The sequence below is a fragment of the Conger conger genome, chromosome 2 (assembly GCF_963514075.1).
Source record: "Conger conger chromosome 2, fConCon1.1, whole genome shotgun sequence".
Lineage (NCBI taxonomy): Eukaryota > Metazoa > Chordata > Actinopteri > Anguilliformes > Congridae > Conger > Conger conger.
The window spans coordinates 77,520,565-77,541,745 of NC_083761.1; the positions used below are offsets into that span (position 1 = coordinate 77,520,565).

A 21,181-nucleotide genomic window follows, 5' to 3' on the forward strand; every position below is an offset into this window, starting at 1 on the left:
CTCTTTCATCCTCCTACCATCCCCCTTGTCTCTCCTCTATCTCCCTCTCTCCCCCTCTCTCTCTCCCACCTCCTCTCTCCCTCTCTATCTCTCTCTGTCTGTCTCCCCACCCCTTTCTCCTCTATCTTCCTCTGTCTGCCTGTCTCTCCCCCTCTCTCTCCCGCCCCTCCCTCCTCTATCTCCCTCTCTCCGTCTCTCTCTCTCCCCCTCTCTCTCTGTCTTTCTCCCCCCTCTCCCTCTCTCTCTCCTTCTCTCTCTCTCCCCCCCCTCTCTCTGTCTTTCTCCCCCCTCTCCCTCTCTCCTTCTCTCTCACTCTCCCCCCTCTCTCTCTGTCTTTCTCCCCCCTCTCCCTCTCTCTCCTTCTCTCTCTCCCCCCTCTCTCTGTCTTTCTCCCCCCTCTCCCTCTCTCCTTCTCTCTCTCTCTCTCTCCCCCCTCTCTCTCTGTCTTTCTCCCCCCTCTCCCTCTCCTTCTCTCTCTCTCTCTCTCCCCCTCTCTCTCTGTCTTTCTCCCCCCTCTCCCTCTCTCTCTTCTTCTTTCTTTCTCCCCCCTCTCTCTCTGTCTTTCTCCCCCCCTCTCCCTCTCTCCTTCTCTCTCTCTCTCTCCCGCCCGTCTCTCTCTCTCCCTCGCTCTTTCTCTCCCCCCTCTCTCCCCCCCCTCCTCCTCTCTCTCTCTCCCTCGCTTCGTCTCTCAGGCTGTTTTCACAGATCTGGAGATCCTGGCAGCCCTGTTTGCTGCAGCCATCCATGACGTGGATCATCCCGGCGTCTCCAACCAGTTCCTCATCAACACCAGTGAGTCACCACGGCTCGGCTGCACCCAAACCCTCTCATTTAAACAGCTTTTCAGCGTCGCTGTGCAGCGTATGTGCGCTGTAAAACATGAACCTGATCCAGAGCATGTTGTATGGATGTGGGCATAAACGTACAGCAACATACAGAACACGACTGCTGTCTGTCCTGGTCCCACGGTGGTGGAATGACCTCCCCGTGGATGTCAAGCACAGACTGAAGACTCATTTCTTCAGGCTACACCTTTCCCTCCCTAACTCACCACCATGATTAGCCTTATATATGCCATAGACTGTAATGGCACTTATAGTTGTATAGATGTTGTTTTTTGAATTAGTTATTGTATTGTTGTACTCGGGGTATTCTAGCTGCCAATTGTGGTATGCTAGTTTGGAAGTATCTATATGTTTACACTAGGACTCGGAACTGTCCTGTCCACTCAGGTCCTCTTCGCACTTGTACTGTGTTTGATCTGCACTTCCTAACAAGAGCACACTGCGGAGTAGGCCGTCCACCGCTGTGGGCTGTTGCGTGGATTGTTTGGCTATATGAAATATTTCTGTTTTTGCTGAACGTTTTCAAGAGAATATCTTGTTTTCGTCAATAGAAAAAATATATATACTATTTGCATGTGATTGCAGGGGGTAGGAAATGTTTTCACATTTTACTGCCATCTAAAATGTTTGTGACCAAGTTTTTTTTTTTTTAACGATTCATATGGAGAGTATGCCTGTCCATTGTCAGTTGTTATGGCGATATACGTAGATTATTGCTCTAAATTGTTATGAGGAAATAGAATATTGTTGTATTTGTAAGCAGTATACAGGATATAATATTGCTGTCATTTGGCATTAGTAAATAGGGAATTGCTGTACATTGTATGGTGTACAGAGTATTGATGTACATTGTAAGGGCTATATAGATCATTGCTGTAGATTCTAAGTGGTATATAATGCACTATTTTAGATTGTAAGGCTTATATAGAGTATTGCTGTTATGTATGGTACTGAAGACCCAAACGCAGACCAGGGGATATTCCAAAACATAGTTTTAGTTCAGTCCAAAGCCAATAGATCACGAGACAACCGGGCGAAAACGAGATGCTTGAAGTTGAAAAAAACAAGCAGGGGTCAGAAATCCAGAAAATCTGAAGGCAGGGGTACATAAGGCAAAGGCAAAATCAACGACGAAATAAAGCAGAAGAATCAAAATCAAAACCAAATAATCAGAAGAGTAGACAAAACAGAGGGACTACTCAAACACGGTATCAGGCAAAGGGTTGTCGTGAGGAATCTCAATAAACAGGCGTACTGGTGAATAAAGATCAACGTTCTGACAAAGAACAATGCAGAGACTGAGGTTTAAATACATGAGGGAAGGTGACATGCTAGGCGGGGCTCGGGAGAGAGGTGGGCTAAGAAATAGACAACAGGTCTAGGATAATGATATAATAAGGGAAAACGAAAATGCAGACTGGATGCACGTAGACCAACGCGTAACACAGACGGCTCTGGACAACATTAACGAGCGAGAAAGCAGGAAGTAAGGAATGCGAGACCGGGAAGGAATCGTTGAAACCCGGAAATCTCCGAAACCACCCGAATTGTGAAGCGCGCAGACCGGGGAGTGACTTGGGCTCGGAAAACATTCGGACACAGACATAACAGGGGATCACAATATGAACCAGATATGAATTATAATAAATAACAAGAAAAACACTTAACAAACAGACAAAACTCAGGAACATTACGATTGCTGTAGATTGTAAGGGGTATATAATGAACTATTGTAGATATGAACAGGAACATAGATGATCGTTGTAGATTGTAACATTTACATTTACATTTTAGTCATTTGGCAGACGCTTTTAATCCAAAGCGGTTTACAAGTGCATAGGTTCTTCCACAAGTTAAAGCAACACATCCATAACTAGTAGAATACACATGAAATGCTATTCTAAACATAGAGTCATCATAATTTTTTTTTTTTGGGGGGGTTAGACAAGAGAGATAGGGATATCGGCAAAGGGGGGGCGGGGGGGGGGGGGGACATAATGTACTATATTCGATTTTAAGGCTTAAATAGAGTATTGATGTAGATTGTAATGGGTATATAGAGTATTTAATGTACTATTTTGGATTATAAGAATTATATAGAGTATTGCTGTGGATTGTAAGGGGTATATAATGGACTATTTCAGATTATACGACTTATATAGAGAATTGCTATAGATTGTAATGGTTAGAGGATTGTTGTAGATGGTAAGGGTTATATAGCGTATTGCTGCAGATGGTAAAGGTTATATAGCGTATTGCTGCAGATGGTAAGGGTTATATAGAGTATTGCTGCAGATGGTAAAGGTTATATAGCGTATTGCTGCAGATGGTAAAGGTTATATAGCGTATTGCTGCTGATGGTAAGGGTTATATAGAGTATTGCGGCAGATGGTAAGGGTTATATAGAGTATTGCTGCTGATGGTAAGGGTTATATAGAGTATTGCTGCACATGGTAAGGGTTATATAGAGTATTGCTGCTGATGGTAAGGGTTATATAGAGTATTGCTGCTGATGGTAAGGGTTATATAGAGTATTGCTGCTGATGGTAAGGGTTATATAGAGTATTGCTGCAGATGGTAAGGGTTATATAGAGTATTGCTGTGCTTGTAAAGGGTATATTGATTGTTGCTGTGATTGTACGTGGCATACGTACTGCTGTAGGACTACCGTGCTGCGTGTTATTCTCCCTCTCTCTCTCTCTCAGACTCCGAGCTGGCGCTGATGTACAATGATGAGTCAGTACTGGAGAACCATCACCTGGCCGTGGGCTTCAAACTGCTGCACGAGGAGAACTGCGACATCTTCCAGAACCTGAGCAAGAGACAGCGCCAGAGCCTGCGGCGCATGGTCATAGACATGGTGAGGGCCTGTCCGTCACACCAACCCTCCAATGGGAGCGGGAGGTGGGCGGGCTCAGCTGGGGGATGCTGAATGTCTGTCCGTCACAGTAACCCTCCAATGGGAGTGGGAGGTGGGCGGGCTCAGCTGGGGGATGCTGAATGTCTGTCCGTCACACCAACCCTCCAATGGGAGCGGGAGGTGGGCGGGCTCAGCTGGGGGATGCTGAATGTCTGTCCGTCACAGTAACCCTCCAATGGGAGCGGGAGGTGGGCGGGCTCAGCTGGGGGATGCTGAATGTCTGTCCGTCACACCAACCCTCCAATGGGAGCGGGAGGTGGGTGGGCTCAGCTGGGGGATGCTGAATGTCTTTTTTTTTTACATTGTGGTCTTAATACCTCAAATCTTTTTGACACTTGGAATGGTAATATTATAATTTGTGATATATTATTACAATTTTCTTTCTGCCACCTCTCTCTTCCCTCTCTGTAGGTGTTGGCTACAGACATGTCTAAACACATGAGTCTCCTGGCTGACCTAAAGACCATGGTGGAGACCAAGAAGGTGACCAGTTCAGGAGTGCTTCTGCTGGACCACTACACCGACCGCATACAGGTGAGTTCTGACCACATACGTTCTGACAGTTAGCCTTTACGTGTTGCAGACATGTTGTGTACGTAACAGCAACCCTTTACGTGTTGCAGACATGTTATGTACGTGACAGTAAGCCTTTATGTGTTGCAGACATGTTATGCATGTGACAGTAAGCCTTTACGTGTTGCAGACATGTTGTGTATGTGACAGTAAGCCTTTACGTGTTGCAGACATGTTGTGTAAGTTTTGCGTGTTGCAGACATGTTATGCATGTGACAGTAAGCCTTTACGTGTTGCAGACATGTTATGCATGTGACAGTAAGCCTTTACGTGTTGCAGACATGTTATGTACGTGACAGTAAGCCTTTATGTGTTGCAGACATGTTATGCATGTGACAGTAAGCCTTTACGTGTTGCAGACATGTTGTGTATGTGACAGTAAGCCTTTACGTGTTGCAGACATGTTGTGTAAGTTTTGCGTGTTGCAGACATGTTGTGTACGTGACAGAAAGCCTTTACGTGTTGCAGACATGTTGTGTACGTGACAGTAAGCCTTTACGTGTTGCAGACATGTTGTGTAAGTTTTGCGTGTTGGAGACATGTTGTGTAAGTTTTGCGTGTTGCAGACATGTTGTGTACGTGACAGTAAGTTTTGCGTGTTGCAGACATGTTGTGTATGTGACAGTAAGCCTTTACGTGTTGCAGACATGTTGTGTACGTGACAGGAACCCTTTACGTGTTGCAGACATGTTACGTACGTGACAGTAACCCTTTACGTGTTGCAGACATGTTATGCATGTGACAGTAAGCCTTTACGTGTTGCAGACATGTTATGTACGTGACAGTAAGCCTTTATGTGTTGCAGACATGTTATGCATGTGACAGTAAGCCTTTACGTGTTGCAGACATGTTGTGTATGTGACAGTAAGCCTTTACGTGTTGCAGACATGTTGTGTAAGTTTTGCGTGTTGCAGACATGTTGTGTACGTGACAGAAAGCCTTTACGTGTTGCAGACATGTTGTGTACGTGACAGTAAGCCTTTACGTGTTGCAGACATGTTGTGTAAGTTTTGCGTGTTGGAGACATGTTGTGTAAGTTTTGCGTGTTGCAGACATGTTGTGTACGTGACAGTAAGTTTTGCGTGTTGCAGACATGTTGTGTATGTGACAGTAAGCCTTTACGTGTTGCAGACATGTTGTGTATGTGACAGTAAGCCTTTACGTGTTGCAGACATGTTGTGTAAGTTTTGCGTGTTGCAGACATGTTGTGTACGTGACAGAAAGCCTTTACGTGTTGCAGACATGTTGTGTACGTGACAGTAAGCCTTTACGTGTTGCAGACATGTTGTGTACGTGACAGAAAGCCTTTACGTGTTGCAGACATGTTGTGTACGTGACAGTAAGCCTTTACGTGTTGCAGACATGTTGTGTACGTGACAGAAAGCCTTTACGTGTTGCAGACATGTTGTGTACGTGACAGTAAGTTTTGCGTGTTGCAGACATGTTGTGTACGTGACAGTAAGCCTTTACGTGTTGCAGACATGTTGTGTAAGTTTTGCGTGTTGGAGACATGTTGTGTAAGTTTTGCGTGTTGCAGACATGTTGTGTACGTGACAGTAAGTTTTGCGTGTTGCAGACATGTTGTGTATGTGACAGTAAGCCTTTACGTGTTGCAGACATGTTGTGTATGTGACAGTAAGCCTTTACGTGTTGCAGACATGTTGTGTAAGTTCTGCGTGTTGCAGACATGTTGTGTACGTGACAGAAAGCCTTTACGTGTTGCAGACATGTTGTGTACGTGACAGTAAGCCTTTACGTGTTGCAGACATGTTGTGTACGTGACAGAAAGCCTTTACGTGTTGCAGACATGTTGTGTACGTGACAGTAAGCCTTTACGTGTTGCAGACATGTTGTGTACGTGACAGAAAGCCTTTACGTGTTGCAGACATGTTGTGTACGTGACAGTAAGTTTTGCGTGTTGCAGACATGTTGTGTACGTGACAGTAAGTTTTACGTGTTGCAGACATGTTGTGTACGTGACAGTAAGTTTTGCGTGTTGCAGACATGTTGTGTACGTGTCAGTAAGTTTTGCGTGTTGCAGACATGTTGTGTACATGACAGAAAGTTTTGCGTGTTGCAGACATGTTGTGTAAGCGTTGCGTGTTGCAGACATGTTGTGTACGTGACAGTAAGTTTTGCGTGTTGCAGACATGTTGTGTACGTGACAGTAAGTTTTGCGTGTTGCAGACATGTTGTGTACGTGACAGTAAGCCTTTACGTGTTGCAGACATGTTGTGTACGTGACAGTAAGTTTTGCGTGTTGCAGACATGTTGTTTACGTGTCAGTAAGTTTTGCGTGTTGCAGACATGTTGTGTAAGTTTTGCGTGTTGCAGACATGTTGTGTACATGACAGAAAGTTTTGCGTGTTGCAGACATGTTGTGTAAGCGTTGCGTGTTGCAGACATGTTGTGTATGTGACAGTAAGTTTTGCGTGTTGCAGACATGTTGTGTACGTGACAGTAAGTTTTGCGTGTTGCAGGTCCTGAGGAACATGGTGCACTGTGCGGACCTCAGTAACCCCACCAAGCCACTGGGGGTGTACAGGCAGTGGACTGAGCGCATCATGCAGGAGTTCTTCCGCCAGGGAGACAAAGAGAGAGAGAGAGGCATGGAGATCAGCCCCATGTGTGACAAACACACTGCGTCTGTGGAGAAGAGCCAGGTAACACACGGACACACACACCCACACACACACCTAAACACACTGCATCTGTGGAGAAGAGCCAGGTAACACACGGACACACACACACACAAAAACCTAAACACACACACACACACCCTAGATAAATATGCACAGAAATACTGTTAACTAAACAAAAAATAATAATACAGTTTTAGAACAGGTTTCACAATTATTGGCACCCCTAGCAAAGATGACAGTCGTTAATCCTATAATTTTATAATTCCTGATGAGGTTAGAGAATACATTTGAACGGATTTTCTGAGCATTCCTCCAGAACTCTTCAAGATCTTTGTTGTCCTTGGGTTTGCACTTATGGACTGCCCTCTTCTGTTCAGACCACAGGATTTTGATGAGATTTAAGTCTGGAGAATGAGATGGCCAATGCAGAACATGGATGTTGTTTTCAGAGTGTGGATTTTGATGCATGCTTGGAGTCGTTGTCCTGCTGGAAAATCCACCTTTGAACAAGCTGCAGCTTCCTAGGAAAGCCAGATTTTCTGCCTAGATTCCCTGATACTTACTTACACACACACATATGAATTAATTGAGCCACTGACCTTAAATAGTGTCCCTTAAATAGCCTCAAAACATCCCCAAAACATCAATGAGCCGCCGCCATATTTGACAGTAGGTATGAGGGGCTTCTCCTTGTATGCATTCCTCTTTTGCTCCGAAAAATGTCGATGCAATACATATATTTATGGCATTTGGCAGACGGTCTTATCCAGAGCGATGTACAGTTGATTAGACTAAGCAGGAGACAATCTTCCCCTGGAGCAATGCAGGGTTAAGGGCCTTGCTCAAGGGCCCAATGGCTGTGTGTGTGTATATATATTGTGTGTGTGTGTGCGTGTGTGTATATATATATATATGTATATATATTGTGTGTGTGTGTGTGCGTGTGTATATATATATATATATATATATATATTGTGTGTGTGTGTGTGTGCGTGTGTATATATATATATATATATATATATATATATTGTGTGTGTGTGTGTGTGTGTGTGCGCGGGTGTATATATATATATATATATTGTGTATGTATGCATGTATGTTTATATATTATATTGTATATAATATATATATATTGTGTGTTCCCTTGCAGGTGGGCTTCATTGACTACATCGTGCACCCCCTGTGGGAGACGTGGGGGGACCTGGTGCACCCCGACGCCCAGGACATCCTGGACACGCTGGAGGAGAACCGGGACTGGTACCAGAGCACCATCCCCCAGAGCCCCTCCCCTCCCCCGCACGGCCCCGACCAGGAGCTGGGAGCCTGCGGTGACAGGTTCCAGTTTGAGCTGACCCTGGAGGACGAGGGGGAGGCCAACCACGCAGGAGAGGAGCAGGAGGAGGAGGGGGAGGCCAACCACAACCACAACCACGCCGGAGAGGAGCAGGAGGGGGAGGAGGGGGAGGCCAACCACAACCACAACCACGCCGGAGAGGAGCAGGAGGAGGAGGAGGGGGAGGCCAACCACAACCACAACCACGCCGGAGAGGAGCAGGAGGGGGAGGAGGAGGTGCAGGAGCAGGACGGGGAACACCAGGAGGACCAGGAGGCCGAGGAAGTGAAAGAGGAAGAAGCGGTAGAAGAAGAGGAGGAATGTGTGAAGGACGAGGAGGAAGAGGCAGGGGAAGGAAAAAAGCAGGAGGAGGGAGAGGAGGAGTGCGACCAGCAGGTGGGAGAGAACGGACTCTCAGATGAAGGGATGGAGGAAGAGGACGAGACTGATACATGAGGAAGAACACACTCAGTACCCCCTAACCCTTTACACACACACACACACACATACATGCACACACACATACGCACACATGTACACACACACTCACACACACACACACACACACACACACATACGCACACACGTACACACACACACACACACACACACACATGCACACACACGTACACACACATACACACACACACATATGCACACACGTACACACACACTCACACACACACAGACACACGCACACACACGCACACACCACTCCTCCTCCTGCACGCCCTGCCCCTCTCAACTGCCACACCCCTCATCCACCTCCTACCACTGCCACTGACTGGGAATAATTGGTGTGTGTCTGGGTGTAGAGTGTTTGTCGGGGGGTGCTGAGTGTGTGTGGGGGGGTGCATTGAGTGAGTGTGTCAGTGTAGAGTGTGTGTGTGTGGGGTGGGGGGTGCAGAATGTGTGTGTATGTGTGTGGGTGTGGGGGGGGTGTAGAGTGTGTGTTCGTGTGGGGGGTTGTATAGTTTGTGTGTGTGTGGGGGGGGGGGTGTAGAGTGTGTGTTCGTGTGGGGGGGGTGTATAGTTTGTGTGTGTGTGTGTGTTGGGGTGTGGAGTGTGTGTGTGTGGGGGGGGGTGTATAGTGTGTGTGTGTGTGTGTGTGTGTATGTTGGGGTGTGGAGTGTGTGGGGGCGCGGGGGGAGAGTGTGTAGCCGGGGTATTGCTGGAACATGCAGGAAACCAGTTATGGAGGACGATACCAGAAGAAATGTGACAAGAAATAATGACGCTTATTGATAAAAAAAGACATTTATTTTTTAAAAAAAGGAACAAAATATGAACAAAGCTATTTACACAGCAGCTGTAGATTAGAATTGTGGTGGCGCCACCCGGTGGTATTTTTGAGGAACTGCACTTGGGGAAGAACTTGGAACATTATTTTATCGCCATCGAAGACAATGTAGCACTCTGGACTCAACACACACACGCACGTACACATGCGCACGCACAGACGCGAACATGCTTTATGCATATATGTTTGTGCTCTCAATCTTAGGTTCACATGTACACTCAAATATGTACCACACACGTACACACTCACAAATGCAAACGCACACCCGCTCACACTCAGTTGTGCCCATACCGTATACTCGAAAACACACAAGCAGGTGTATTCGCTCTGGCACATGTATTTGTGCGTTCGTATATTTCGGCCGGACTGGGGAAAAGCCATCTGTACACTTGAGTATCAATGTGTAGGACTGACTCATCTGTCTCCCGCCTAGAACTCCACTCAGAACTCCACGCGGAACTCCGCCTAGTTTTCCCAAGCAGTCGTGAGCCGATCGTATTTTCATTTTTAGTTTTCGTTTTCGTTTTCTTTTCGGAACAGGATTTTCTATTTTTGTCAGAAAAGAAGAGAAATAAAGTACTTTTTTTTTTTTTAAGAGAGGACTTGGAGAACAGAGGAAGAGTGCCCGCCCCGTTCCATTTTACCAGCAGTGCTACTCGTGCAATATGGAGGCGTGCCTTTCTGAGAGACAGTAACGGCTTCAACGCGAAGCTGTGGGAACGCAGCAGAGGCTTGTGGGAAAGGTTTGCTGTTGTCTGTTCTTTTGATCGTGACGTTTAATCTCCTCTTGTGCTCGTCTGTTATTACTGTCATATTTACTCTCTGTGGGGGGGAAATAGCTCCACAGTAAGTCTTCCTCCCAGCCCGTAGAGGGCGCTAGCGTCAAACACGGCTCCCCGCGAGGCCATGATGTCTGCATTACTGAAAGGGGAGCCGTGGCTTTGAGTGAGTTACAAGTCTTACCATATCGCAGAGTCGCAAGTCTTACAAATTTTTTTTTTCCATGCAAATACACAGACATATACATATGCACATGTACACACAGGCCGTTCCTGTATTCATCTCTCTTTTAAACATGCACGCACACACACACACACACACACACACACACAAAACACGCACACACACACCCATGCACACACAAGCACACACAGCCATGTGCTCAGTGTAATAGGTGAGTGTTTATCTGTGTTTATAAGTCTTAATAAGTCTTAACACCATGAACTGAAGTTGAGGAAAATCGTTTCCTGTCTCCTTAGAGGTAAACTCCTTTACCTGCAGTAAGCATATTCGCACATCGGATTCATTTCACGCTCAGATGCCTACTATGGAATCTCCATTTGTGTGTGCTCCTAAAAATAAATACAAAAAAACCCCACAAAGATTGCCATTTTAACACAATACTGTAGCATTTATCTCGTATTGATTACTATATTGATTCCTTGCTGCCATGCTTCTTAAGTGTTGAAAATGACCGAAAGAGAAAAAAAAACAAAAAAAACAAGCAAATGCCTCAAATATTTCCTTTAAAGTGGTCATGTACAGTTTTTATTTTTGTATGATACTTTTGGATGTAATGAAATACATTATTTTATGATTATTATTTTGGTTATGACATTAGGGCTGAAGGTGTTCATGTATAATAGTTATCCTGCTGGGTCTGTATATACTGTAATGTTGGATTGTAAATGATGAATTGTATAAATTAATATGTCTCATTTTACATCAATGTTGAGCAAGGAATTAATATGTACTGCCCCCCCATCTTTTCCACCACATATGCCCACCTCTCTTTCCCTTCCTCTCTTTCCCATCCCTCTCTCCCAAACTCATTCTCTCTCCATCATTACAGCCATACTATCTCTCTTCATCCCCCTCTTTCTCTTATCTCTCTCTTTTTCTTTCTCTCTGAAAATATGGAAGAGTGTAACTCTGGACTAGCACCTTATCTCATTGGTTGAAAAGGGGGGTATGGAGGATATTGACCATCTTTACTGCACTTTATTTTCTTTGATAGCATCTTGTTTTATATCCTTCTATAATGTGGTCTATACATGTAAACATAAGCAGCAGGGATTTACCTCTCTGTACGTGTGGTTGTGTGTGTGTGTGTGTGCGTGTGACTGCTGTATGTATGTATGTATGTTAGTGTTTGACTATTTTTGTGTATGTGTGTATAAATGTGTGATGTGCACATGTGTGTGCGTGTGTATGTTTATTTGTGTGCGTGTGTGCGTTTGTGTCTGTGTGCGCGTGTGCATGTGTGTGTATGTTTATATGTGTGTGTACATGTGTATGTGTGTGTGTGCTGTGAAAATGTTTGTTTTCGTGTGTTGGTGATGGAGGCACCAGACTCCACAGATGAAAGGCACGGGGTTAACCAAAGAGGCAGAGGAAGCAGACAGTAGTTTGGATGTAAAACCTATGCTATGTGTTGGACATGTTGTATGTTAAGTTCTCACTCTCATTGTTCACCAATAAACAGTGTGTATCCATGGAAACCGAATGCTGCACCTCGGCCACAAGTGCACATGAACACGAACACCTCCTTCAGGTTCTCAGCCTTTGAAGGCTTCTCGGACTGAACGCACCCGTGCTCGTTCCCCCTTAGCATCTGGGCCCTGCTTGTCAATGGGCCTTAAACCCAAAATACGGGTTGACACATCGTAATCACTATCAGAGCCGTGAATTTTCCCTTTGCAAGGACAATTCAACTCATTGAGTTCAAGATGGCTCAAATTTTCTTGATAGATGAGTATAGTTGTGATACACTGATATCTGAACCAAGCCTAAGGAACTAACTCTGCCCTCGTAATGCATTCAGAGCTGACTTTTCCCAGTAAGGCATAGGCCAGTGAACATCTTTGTGGTGAGTTGTCAACAAACTGTTCAGCCATTGATGTGAAAATCCAGCTAAAAATCCTCCATTTGGTTGAAAATGAGGATTTGTTAGGGTGGAAGTGAAAACCTACAGGATGGTAGATCTCCAGGAACAGGGTTGGGCAGCCTTGCTCTAGCTGTTGAATGAGGTGTGCTTTGTTAGGGTTGGAGTGAAAATCTACAGGATGGTAGATCTCCAGGAACAGGGCTGGGCAGCCTTACTTTAGCTGTTGAATGAGGTGTGCTTTGTTAGGGTTGGAGTGAAAACCTACAGGATGGTAGATCTCCAGGAACAGGGTTGGGCAGCCTTGCTGTAGCTTTTGGATGAGGTGTGCTTTGTTAGGGTTGGAGTGAAAACCTACAGGATGGTAGATCTCCAGGAACAGGGTTGGTTAAATATGTTGGTCGGTACTCAATGGATGGACAGCCAGAAGTTTGGGTAGAGGCACTGGGTAGGTCTATGCACCCCTAAAAAAACTTGTGAATTTGGTTTCAGATGTAAGTCACCTGAAATGCTAAGTGTCAGGTGTGTCAGTGTATTCAGACCTGGGTCAAATTATGCAGCCAAATTACTTGATGTTATTCCATGCTGGTAAATTCTGGAATCACTCTTGCAGACAGTTTTGATGAATCTCTTTTTTGTTCTGAATGTTGGTGAAATGTAGATTTCTTTTTTTTTTCCAGAAACGAACAGAATCTTAAGGGCTTACCCTTAAGCCACCAGTACAACTCCTGCAGATTAAGCTTTAAAATAAATACATGTATTTCTTTATTTTCACCAATGTACAGGTACCGAATCCTTCTTTCATCTGATGCTACATTTGGGCTTAGTGCTGCCCCTCGGTAAGGCCTCTGCAGGAGCGATTTCAAATGCACCAATGTCTAAACTTCAGGTATTTTAACTGGGTATCTGGCCCTGCACTAAAGTCGACCAACCGAGACCCCACCATTAGGGTCAGGGGTCACGGTGGGCCTCTGTCGACAGTGTGACGTCGTTCGCATGTCAACACGGCTTTTAAATGCAAGGGTTAACAGTGGATGCCTTATCTTGCGCCAAGATAAATCGAGCACCGAAAAGTATTTGAATCTAAAACAATGACGTATTTGAACCGGGCCCGATTCCTTCTTAGGTCATTTCATCTGTGGAAACAGTGTGTGGCTGTAAACTTTCGTCACTTGAGGGCCTTGTGAATTGGGGTGGGTGATGAGTCTGCTTGGCTCCTGTCTGTTTGGGCTGGGGCTGTCTGTCCTAGGGGGTCCTTCAAGAACCCACACGCTCACGTAGAGTCAATGCGCGGCATCAATTAAGAGAAAGGACACTAACTCCATCTACGCTGACGCACATTTCTGCTCCTGTTTTTAAAAAATGATGATTGTTTTCCTGTCCTATTCCTTAAGCCATATTTGGTTTGAATTTCATGATAGAGCAATGGTCAGCAAATGACTCCAATGAACCTTGTTATAGAATTGTGAAATATTTAAATGAAAACATTGCAATTTATGTACATTATATTGCTGTAATACTGTATGTAAGATGTGTCAAGGTAATCTTTTTCATATTATGGTCATACTTTAGCTTTCCTTATGGAGAGCTGGGATGAGGATTTGTGAATAAAATGCATCTAACATATATGATGAATATATAAATAACTATACATAATATATAAATTAATATTTTTGTGGATCTCTGTGTGTTTCTGTAAAGTGTGTTTAAATATTACCATCAATGATTTTTACAATTGATAAAAATTAAAAGCATTATGAAATGATGCAGCCAGTAGGACTTCTGGAGTTGGTATGATCATTGAGTGTTTGTATTTTATGGCTTATTGTCAAGTGACATGGTGCCACACAGCCCAAGCAGAGTCTTTATTGTGTTTTACTTTATAATGCAGGGAAGGAAAAGCCTGGGGGAGAATGAAGAGAGAGAGAGATAGAGAGAGAGAGAGAGAGCAGAGAGAGAGCGAGAGAGAGAGCAGAGCAGTAACCAAAAGAGAAAGATGAGAGGGGTAAATAGGAAACAGAAAGAGAAGAGAGTGATAAATATGGAATTGAAAGAGGAGGTGGCAACTGGGGAACAGAAAGAACGGACTGATTCGGAAGAAACAGAAAAAAATGAGAATGGGTGGTTTGTTCACTTAACAAGAAGGTTACATTAATTGGTATTGACTAATGTAGCTGTTAACATGAATTAATAATGTACATACATAATATATAATCACCCAGTAGTTAATGCAAATTCATGTGGGCAACATGGCTCAGGCAGTAAGAGCAGTCGTCTGGCTGTTGGAGGGTTGCCGGTTCGATCCCCCGCCCGGGCTGTGTCGAAGTGTCCCTGAGCAAGACACCTAACCCCCAAATGGTCATGACGAGCTGGTCGGTGCCTTGCCTTTAAGAAGGGCAGGATTGATCTGGGATTTTCATGCACACAAGTCTCTAGAGTTTGTAAAGAATGGTGCAGAACAACTACAAATAATCCAGTGAAACACCTTGTTAATGAGAGATATCAGAGGAGAATGGTCAGACTGGTTAAAGCTGACAGGAAGATGACAGTAACGCAAATAACCACACATTACAACAGTGGTATGCAGAAGAGCCTCTCTGAATACACAACGCCTCATAACTCGTGGATAGGCTATAGCAGTAGAAGTAAAAAAAATGACTCTAATAAAAACCTAATAAAGTGCTTGGTGAGTGTATATAGTCTATTTCAATCCTGCAGTTATAAAATTAGAAGTCATAATTAACATGAAACACTTCTATTGTAGTAAAACATTAATGTTATGAAATATCTTGTAGTAGAAATGAGTGGTGAAAAATGCAGTCTCTCTGGGCTGTGAAATCAGTTTATTGATATAATTGGTATGTATTTGTGAGTGACAGGTATCACACAGGGTCCAGTTGGGGTGGGTCATCTCACCGTTTTGATGTTGGGTGCAGGAAATATATGAAGACCACAGGGCGAAACATCTGCTTAATCAAGTGCTCAGTGACTGTGTAACCCAGGTCTTTGGGAGCAGGGCTAAGGACCCTAGTGCTTTATTTTTGGGGGGCAGGGGTGTTAAATGTCATGCATGGTGGGCCGCAGTGTCTGCAGATTGTTCATTGTTCTGCTTTCCTTTCAATCTGTGTTCCACTTTAAGGTCTTAAACGCAAGGTGCAGGGACTTTGCAGCCAACAAAGTGATGGATATTAATCACATGCTGAAACACTGTACCGAGCTTCAGCAGATCCCAGGTATAGGTGAATCCATCACGGCTCTAGGTAGGAAAATATATCCCCTTAACTAAGCAGGAAAGATAGAATGGGGGCAGTTTCTGTGAGCCAGGAACAGACTGCACGGACCAAGCAAACAGTGATTAATATCCTCAGCTCGCAACTACAGCTAGCCTATTGCCATACTGCTAGCTGCTAATGATAGCTAGTCTGTCACTGTGCTGGTTTGTATTTGCAATTAGCCAAAATCATCAATGATGCATACAATGAGCCCGTGGGGGCCAAGATATTTTCAAAAATGGAAACTATTTATAAAGCAAGCTATGAATGAGTAAGTTGTTGTGTGTGTGCAAACTAAGTAGATGCCTTGTTACAGGCATTTACAGCAGGCCAACATTAGCTCAGGCTGTAAGAGCAGTCGGAGGGCTGCCGGTTCGATTCCGCCCTGGGCGTGTCGAACTGTCCCTGAGCAAGACACCTAACCCCCAAATGCTCCTGGTGAGCTGGTTGGTGCCTTGCATGGCAGCCAATCACCGTGCGAGTGTGGGTATGAATGGGTGAACCAAGAATTGTACAGCACTTTGGATGAAGGCGCTGTATAAATGACAACCATTTACAGCTAATGTTATTCTGTCACTTAGTGAGGCAGGCTCTACAGACTTACAGATACAGACCTGGATGTGGTCGCATTTCTTCTCATCTGAAAAACGTTTTCTTTTTCTAAATGGACCAGACCGTCGCAAAACATGCCAGTGCTTTGGATTCAAATACATGTTTTCCACTTTACTGAGCTTGCCTGGTGTTTGTATTGGAACCTATGAAATACACTCAAAAGGTGCAAACCCCACCTTCTGGTCCTCCCGATTGGATCAATTGCATGCTCAATCGAGTACAGAAAAGTATTTAAATCCAAAACAATTACGTATCTGACCGAGGTCTAAAATTGACCATGTTCAATTTTAGTATTGAGTATGTTCATGGTTAACATTTGAATAGACCTGATGTCAAAAAAAAAGAAAAGAAAGACTCGGCAAGCAAGATTTTTAACTTTTATTTTTTCTAGCATGAAAAGTACAAATAATCAAACAATTCCATGAAAAAGTTTTAAAGCATCCTCATCTGAAATCCCAGTAATAAATATTCTAAACTAACCACACGCTTTTCTCTTTTTCTTCTTTTTTTGACATTTTTGTTGTTGTTCGTTTGATCTTTTGTTTAAGGTTGAAATTATTTTTGCTTTTGATGGTTTTGCTTGCTTTTCCCATTTCTCTCTCACACACTCCATCTTTCTTTATGATTTGATCGTTTATTTTTTGTTCAACCATCCAAAGAAAATATTGAAAATTTAACATTGTAAAGTAACGACGGGTTTTCTCCCCCATTATCAATCAAGCAATAAACAGACGTTTTTGAAAAGTTAAAGAAATAATAAAATAAAATAAAAAATCAGAAGAGCTGCTGACCCCAGAGAAGGCTGTTACTCAGGTGAGTACACTTCCACCAATCAGAGTAGAGCTCTCATCGCCCCTCCACCAATCAGAGTGGACTTCCCAGAGTTACGCCTCTAGTCAGCCTCTTCCTTACTGTCGTCATAGTTACGAGTGCTGAGTGTGCCGCCCACAGACCTCCAGCTGTTTCAAACACACTTAGGGGTTCAGTGCAACTAACCAGGGCTGTCCTTTGGGCTGGCCAGCAATTGAACATGTGCCATAGCAGCATACTAAAATCAAATGATGTGCTAAAATGTGCTGGGGGTTTATTTGTGTGTTTTACACTTCATGCGCCTGCTATGCCTGTGCTGGCTATGGGCTGCAAAGTTTCTCTTTCAACTCCGTCTCTGACCGTGAAAGACATGCGCCGATATACCTTTCGTATTTCTGAAATAAATGAAATCACATCATTTTTATCAGAAGCTATTAAAATTGTTATTTAAATCTGGGGGGGGGGACACCTTATTTCTGTAGCTGAGGCTTTGATCAATGGCCTTGGTTGTCCTGTGTGTGTGTGGGTGTGAGTGTGTGTTTGAGCGTATGTGTTTGAGTGTGCATGTGTGTGAGTGTGTGTTTGAGTGTGTGTGTTTGGGGGTGCATGTGTGTGAGTGTGTGTGTGTGTGTGTGTGTTTGAGTGTGCGTGTGTGTGAGAGTGTGTGTGAGTGTGTGTCTGTGTGATACACAGGCCTCTTTGATGTCCTCACACTATACTCACCCTCTAAGCCTCAGACTTTCAGGCGAGTGAAATCTTTGCTGTGCTCTGAAAAACAGGGAATCCTAGCGGCTCAGAGAACACCTTTTCGCTCTAGGGGGCAGTAGTGAGAATGTTTTTTGGTTAACTTGCAGGACTCTGCAGGTTCAACACTCTCTGCAGGGTGTATTTGAGGAAGGATTCTTACTTGAGTTTATAGCCGTGTGTTAAAACCAGGGCCAGCCCATTCAGAGAGGAAGGCTACGGTTTGTTGCAACTGAACCCCAGCTGTCTGTAGCACAGGTCCAGATGGGCTGTGGGGAGGCGTGCTCAGGTGTACTAGGGGGTGGTAAAATAAGACTGAAAGTGTTTGCCAAAACAAAACAGTGAATGGAAGAAAAATTCATTTTTATACAACATGAAGAATGAAAGAATATAAGGTTCAACAAGACAAACGGAACACAGGTAGTAAAGTCGTAACATCTAGCACACAGAATGTTTCTAAATATTTGTAGACTACACAATTCAACTTTTTGATTTTTTTAATCAGTGCACTCTGCCTATGGAGAACATTTCTCAAGCATAACTTTTGAGTTGTTTTTTAATGTTTTTGTTCCCTTTTAGAAAAAAATGGCGAAACCACATATCAGCAAAAATGAAAAAAGTCCTTTAAACTTGCAAATATAATTAAATAAACCATAAATATACACAAAACATACTTTTATACGAGGCAATAATAATAATGATAATAATAATAATCATAATAATGATAATAAATAGTTTTTAAGTTAACAATAAGTTAAAACTACGAGCTTAAAGTCACCCAAATAATTACAAGTTTGTTGGCGCTATCTTGTAGTAATTTTTCCATTTTATATATATATTTTTGCCGCAATAAAAGCTACCACAGACTTTTACAAACACAATTGTACACATTTTGTATTGAAAAAAGGCAACTAATTCTAAAATCTGCAAACTTAAGAACGGCAACTAATTATTTAAACAATGAAACCAAAGCCATTTCAATGTGTACCCAATGGAAGGGAATGAATAAATAAAATCTTAGACCCACATTAACCTACAGTTAGGCTATATTAACCACACGAAGACGCTAAATCAACACCAGATTCTGATATGTAAAACAAACCTAGAAACCAAAGCCGTCTACTCTTGAGATATACACGGGGTAAACCAAAGAGAACGGATGTGTGATGGGTCGACCCAATACGGAATATAACCGTAAAACGAGGATGGACAAACCAAAGAACACAGAAAAAAAGAAAAAACAGAACAACGCATAAACTTAAGAAAATTCAGTGTAAATGAAGTATCCCTTGAACAATCTTGTGTTGATGCTAGTTTTTTTTGTTTTGTTTTGTTTTGTTTTAACGATCAAAAAAAGGTAAGCGATATAAATTTTGGATGCCGAATGGTTTGTTTGCAGTAACATCCCTTAGTCAGGTCTCCGGGCCGGGGCTCAGGAAGTGTACGGTTCCAGGGGATCAGAGCCTTTAGCGCCAATAAACCCACAAACATTTTCAACGTTATTTTGTCATTTTTTGCCATTTTTTTTTCTTTATTTGATCCTCTTGCTTTTCTGCAATTTCAGTTTGATGTTTAATTTTTCTTAAAAATATATATTTCACGTTTAAGTCAATATAAAAACAAAGGTCATTGCACTTGCTGTTCTGTAAGAAGGATTTCTTTAGTTGAATTGAATTGTATTTCCCGCTCCTCGGATGATGAAGGGGCGTCTTTTACTGTCTTTTACTGGGTCGTTTACCGGGGATCTACACTCTTCCTGGGACAGACCTCTCCAGGAAGCTGTGTTGGTTCTGCTTCTCTGTGTACTTCATGCAGCACAGAAGTGCAATCTCACAGCTAACTTTCAGAGAGGTGGTGGGGCTATGGTAGAGCGGGGTGGGGTTAATCAAATATGCAAATATGTTAGTGAACCTATATTCGGAAATAAATAAGAATCATTTGGGGATAAGCCTGATTTATTTTTTTTGTACTGACTAAAAAGATTTTTTTTTTCTTTTTTTTTTTTTTTGGATTTTGTACCGAACAATCAAGTGTTCTCACACGACAAAATGGTTGCCCCCCTCCCTCCCCTTCCGTAATCCCTCCCCTTCGTTTCTTTAAACACCATAAAAGAAACAATGTGGTCTGTCAAAATATTTTTGAGCTCAACAATCAGTAAAAAGTCTCAGCATGTTCTTTTTTTTCCTTTTTTTATAAAAATATATTTATTTCTTACGTAACCCTCTCACCTCAAAGAGATCGTCGTCCTCTTTGGCTAACTCAGCGATATTTAGAAAATCAAAATGTGATTTCAACACAGTTAACCATTTTTATGTATATATATATATTTTTTGCCTTTATATAGTTTTTTTTCCGGAATCCTTCCCACCACAAATGTGGAAAATATTTTTTTTTATTCTAATGAATGTTCCCTTTTCTCTTTTCAGTTAAAAGTAAAAAAAGAACGAGGAAGAGCTAGAATTTGAACAGATGGTTACAAAAGCATACTATATTTTATATTTTACTATACATCATATATCATATCATATGAAATACTTTTAACAATGTGTTCTTTTTTCTGTCATCAGAGGGCAAAATTTGAAATTGCGTTTAATTCCATCGGGGAAGATTTCTGATGCTGAATTTGACAGGACCTTGAGCTGAAGTTATGGCTTCAGTGTGAAGATTTGAACTGATTTACAGTGTCAGGTCTGTGGAAATACTCCTCTACCAAGCCAATACTAAAACATCTCATTCCTCTACCATGCCTAAAGCCAAACGTTGTTGCAACATTTCGCTCCCCTACCAAGCCATCAACAAAATGTCACAACATTTTACTCTATCAAGCTAACGATAAAACGTTGTTACAACTCTGCTGTGTTCTGGTGCAGTCGCTGTGGGTGTTTTTGTTCCTATTCAACATTCACGGCAGTTTAGCAGACCAAACTATAGACATGCATGGAGCTCTACTGACAACACTGGTGGAACAGTCCAACAGTCCATTCTGTGTGTGTGTGTGTGTGTGTGCATGTGGGTGTCTGTCCATGTGTGTGTGTGCGTGCAGGTGTATGTCTGCGTGTGTGTATGTGATTTTTCAGCATGTTACAATATCTGTTTCTGCACAATGTGTGTGTGTGTGTGTGTGTGTGTTCCTGCATCAGCATGTGTGCGCGTGTGTGCATGAGACCTGTGTAAGGGCGAGTGTACGAGGGAACTTTGATGCTCCCCTTACAGGATTAAGGAGTTGTGGCGATCCCTCTCCCTCCC

At 43.1% G+C, this 21,181-nt stretch overlaps 1 protein-coding gene across 1 annotated transcript in view; it reads left to right on the top strand.

The window, feature by feature from the left end:
• Positions 1–9,189, top strand: part of LOC133112190 (cAMP-specific 3',5'-cyclic phosphodiesterase 4A-like) — a 59,395-nt gene extending 50,206 nt beyond the window's left edge. Inside the window, exons 11-15 of the mRNA XM_061222868.1 lie at positions 693–792; positions 3,551–3,705; positions 4,177–4,299; positions 6,819–7,001; positions 8,131–9,189. Of these exons, the coding sequence (XP_061078852.1) occupies positions 693–792; positions 3,551–3,705; positions 4,177–4,299; positions 6,819–7,001; positions 8,131–8,769 (1,200 nt within the window). The 3' untranslated portion in view covers positions 8,770–9,189. The remainder of the gene's footprint in view (positions 1–692; positions 793–3,550; positions 3,706–4,176; positions 4,300–6,818; positions 7,002–8,130) is intronic.
• The last annotated feature ends 11,992 nt before the right edge of the window (positions 9,190–21,181 follow it).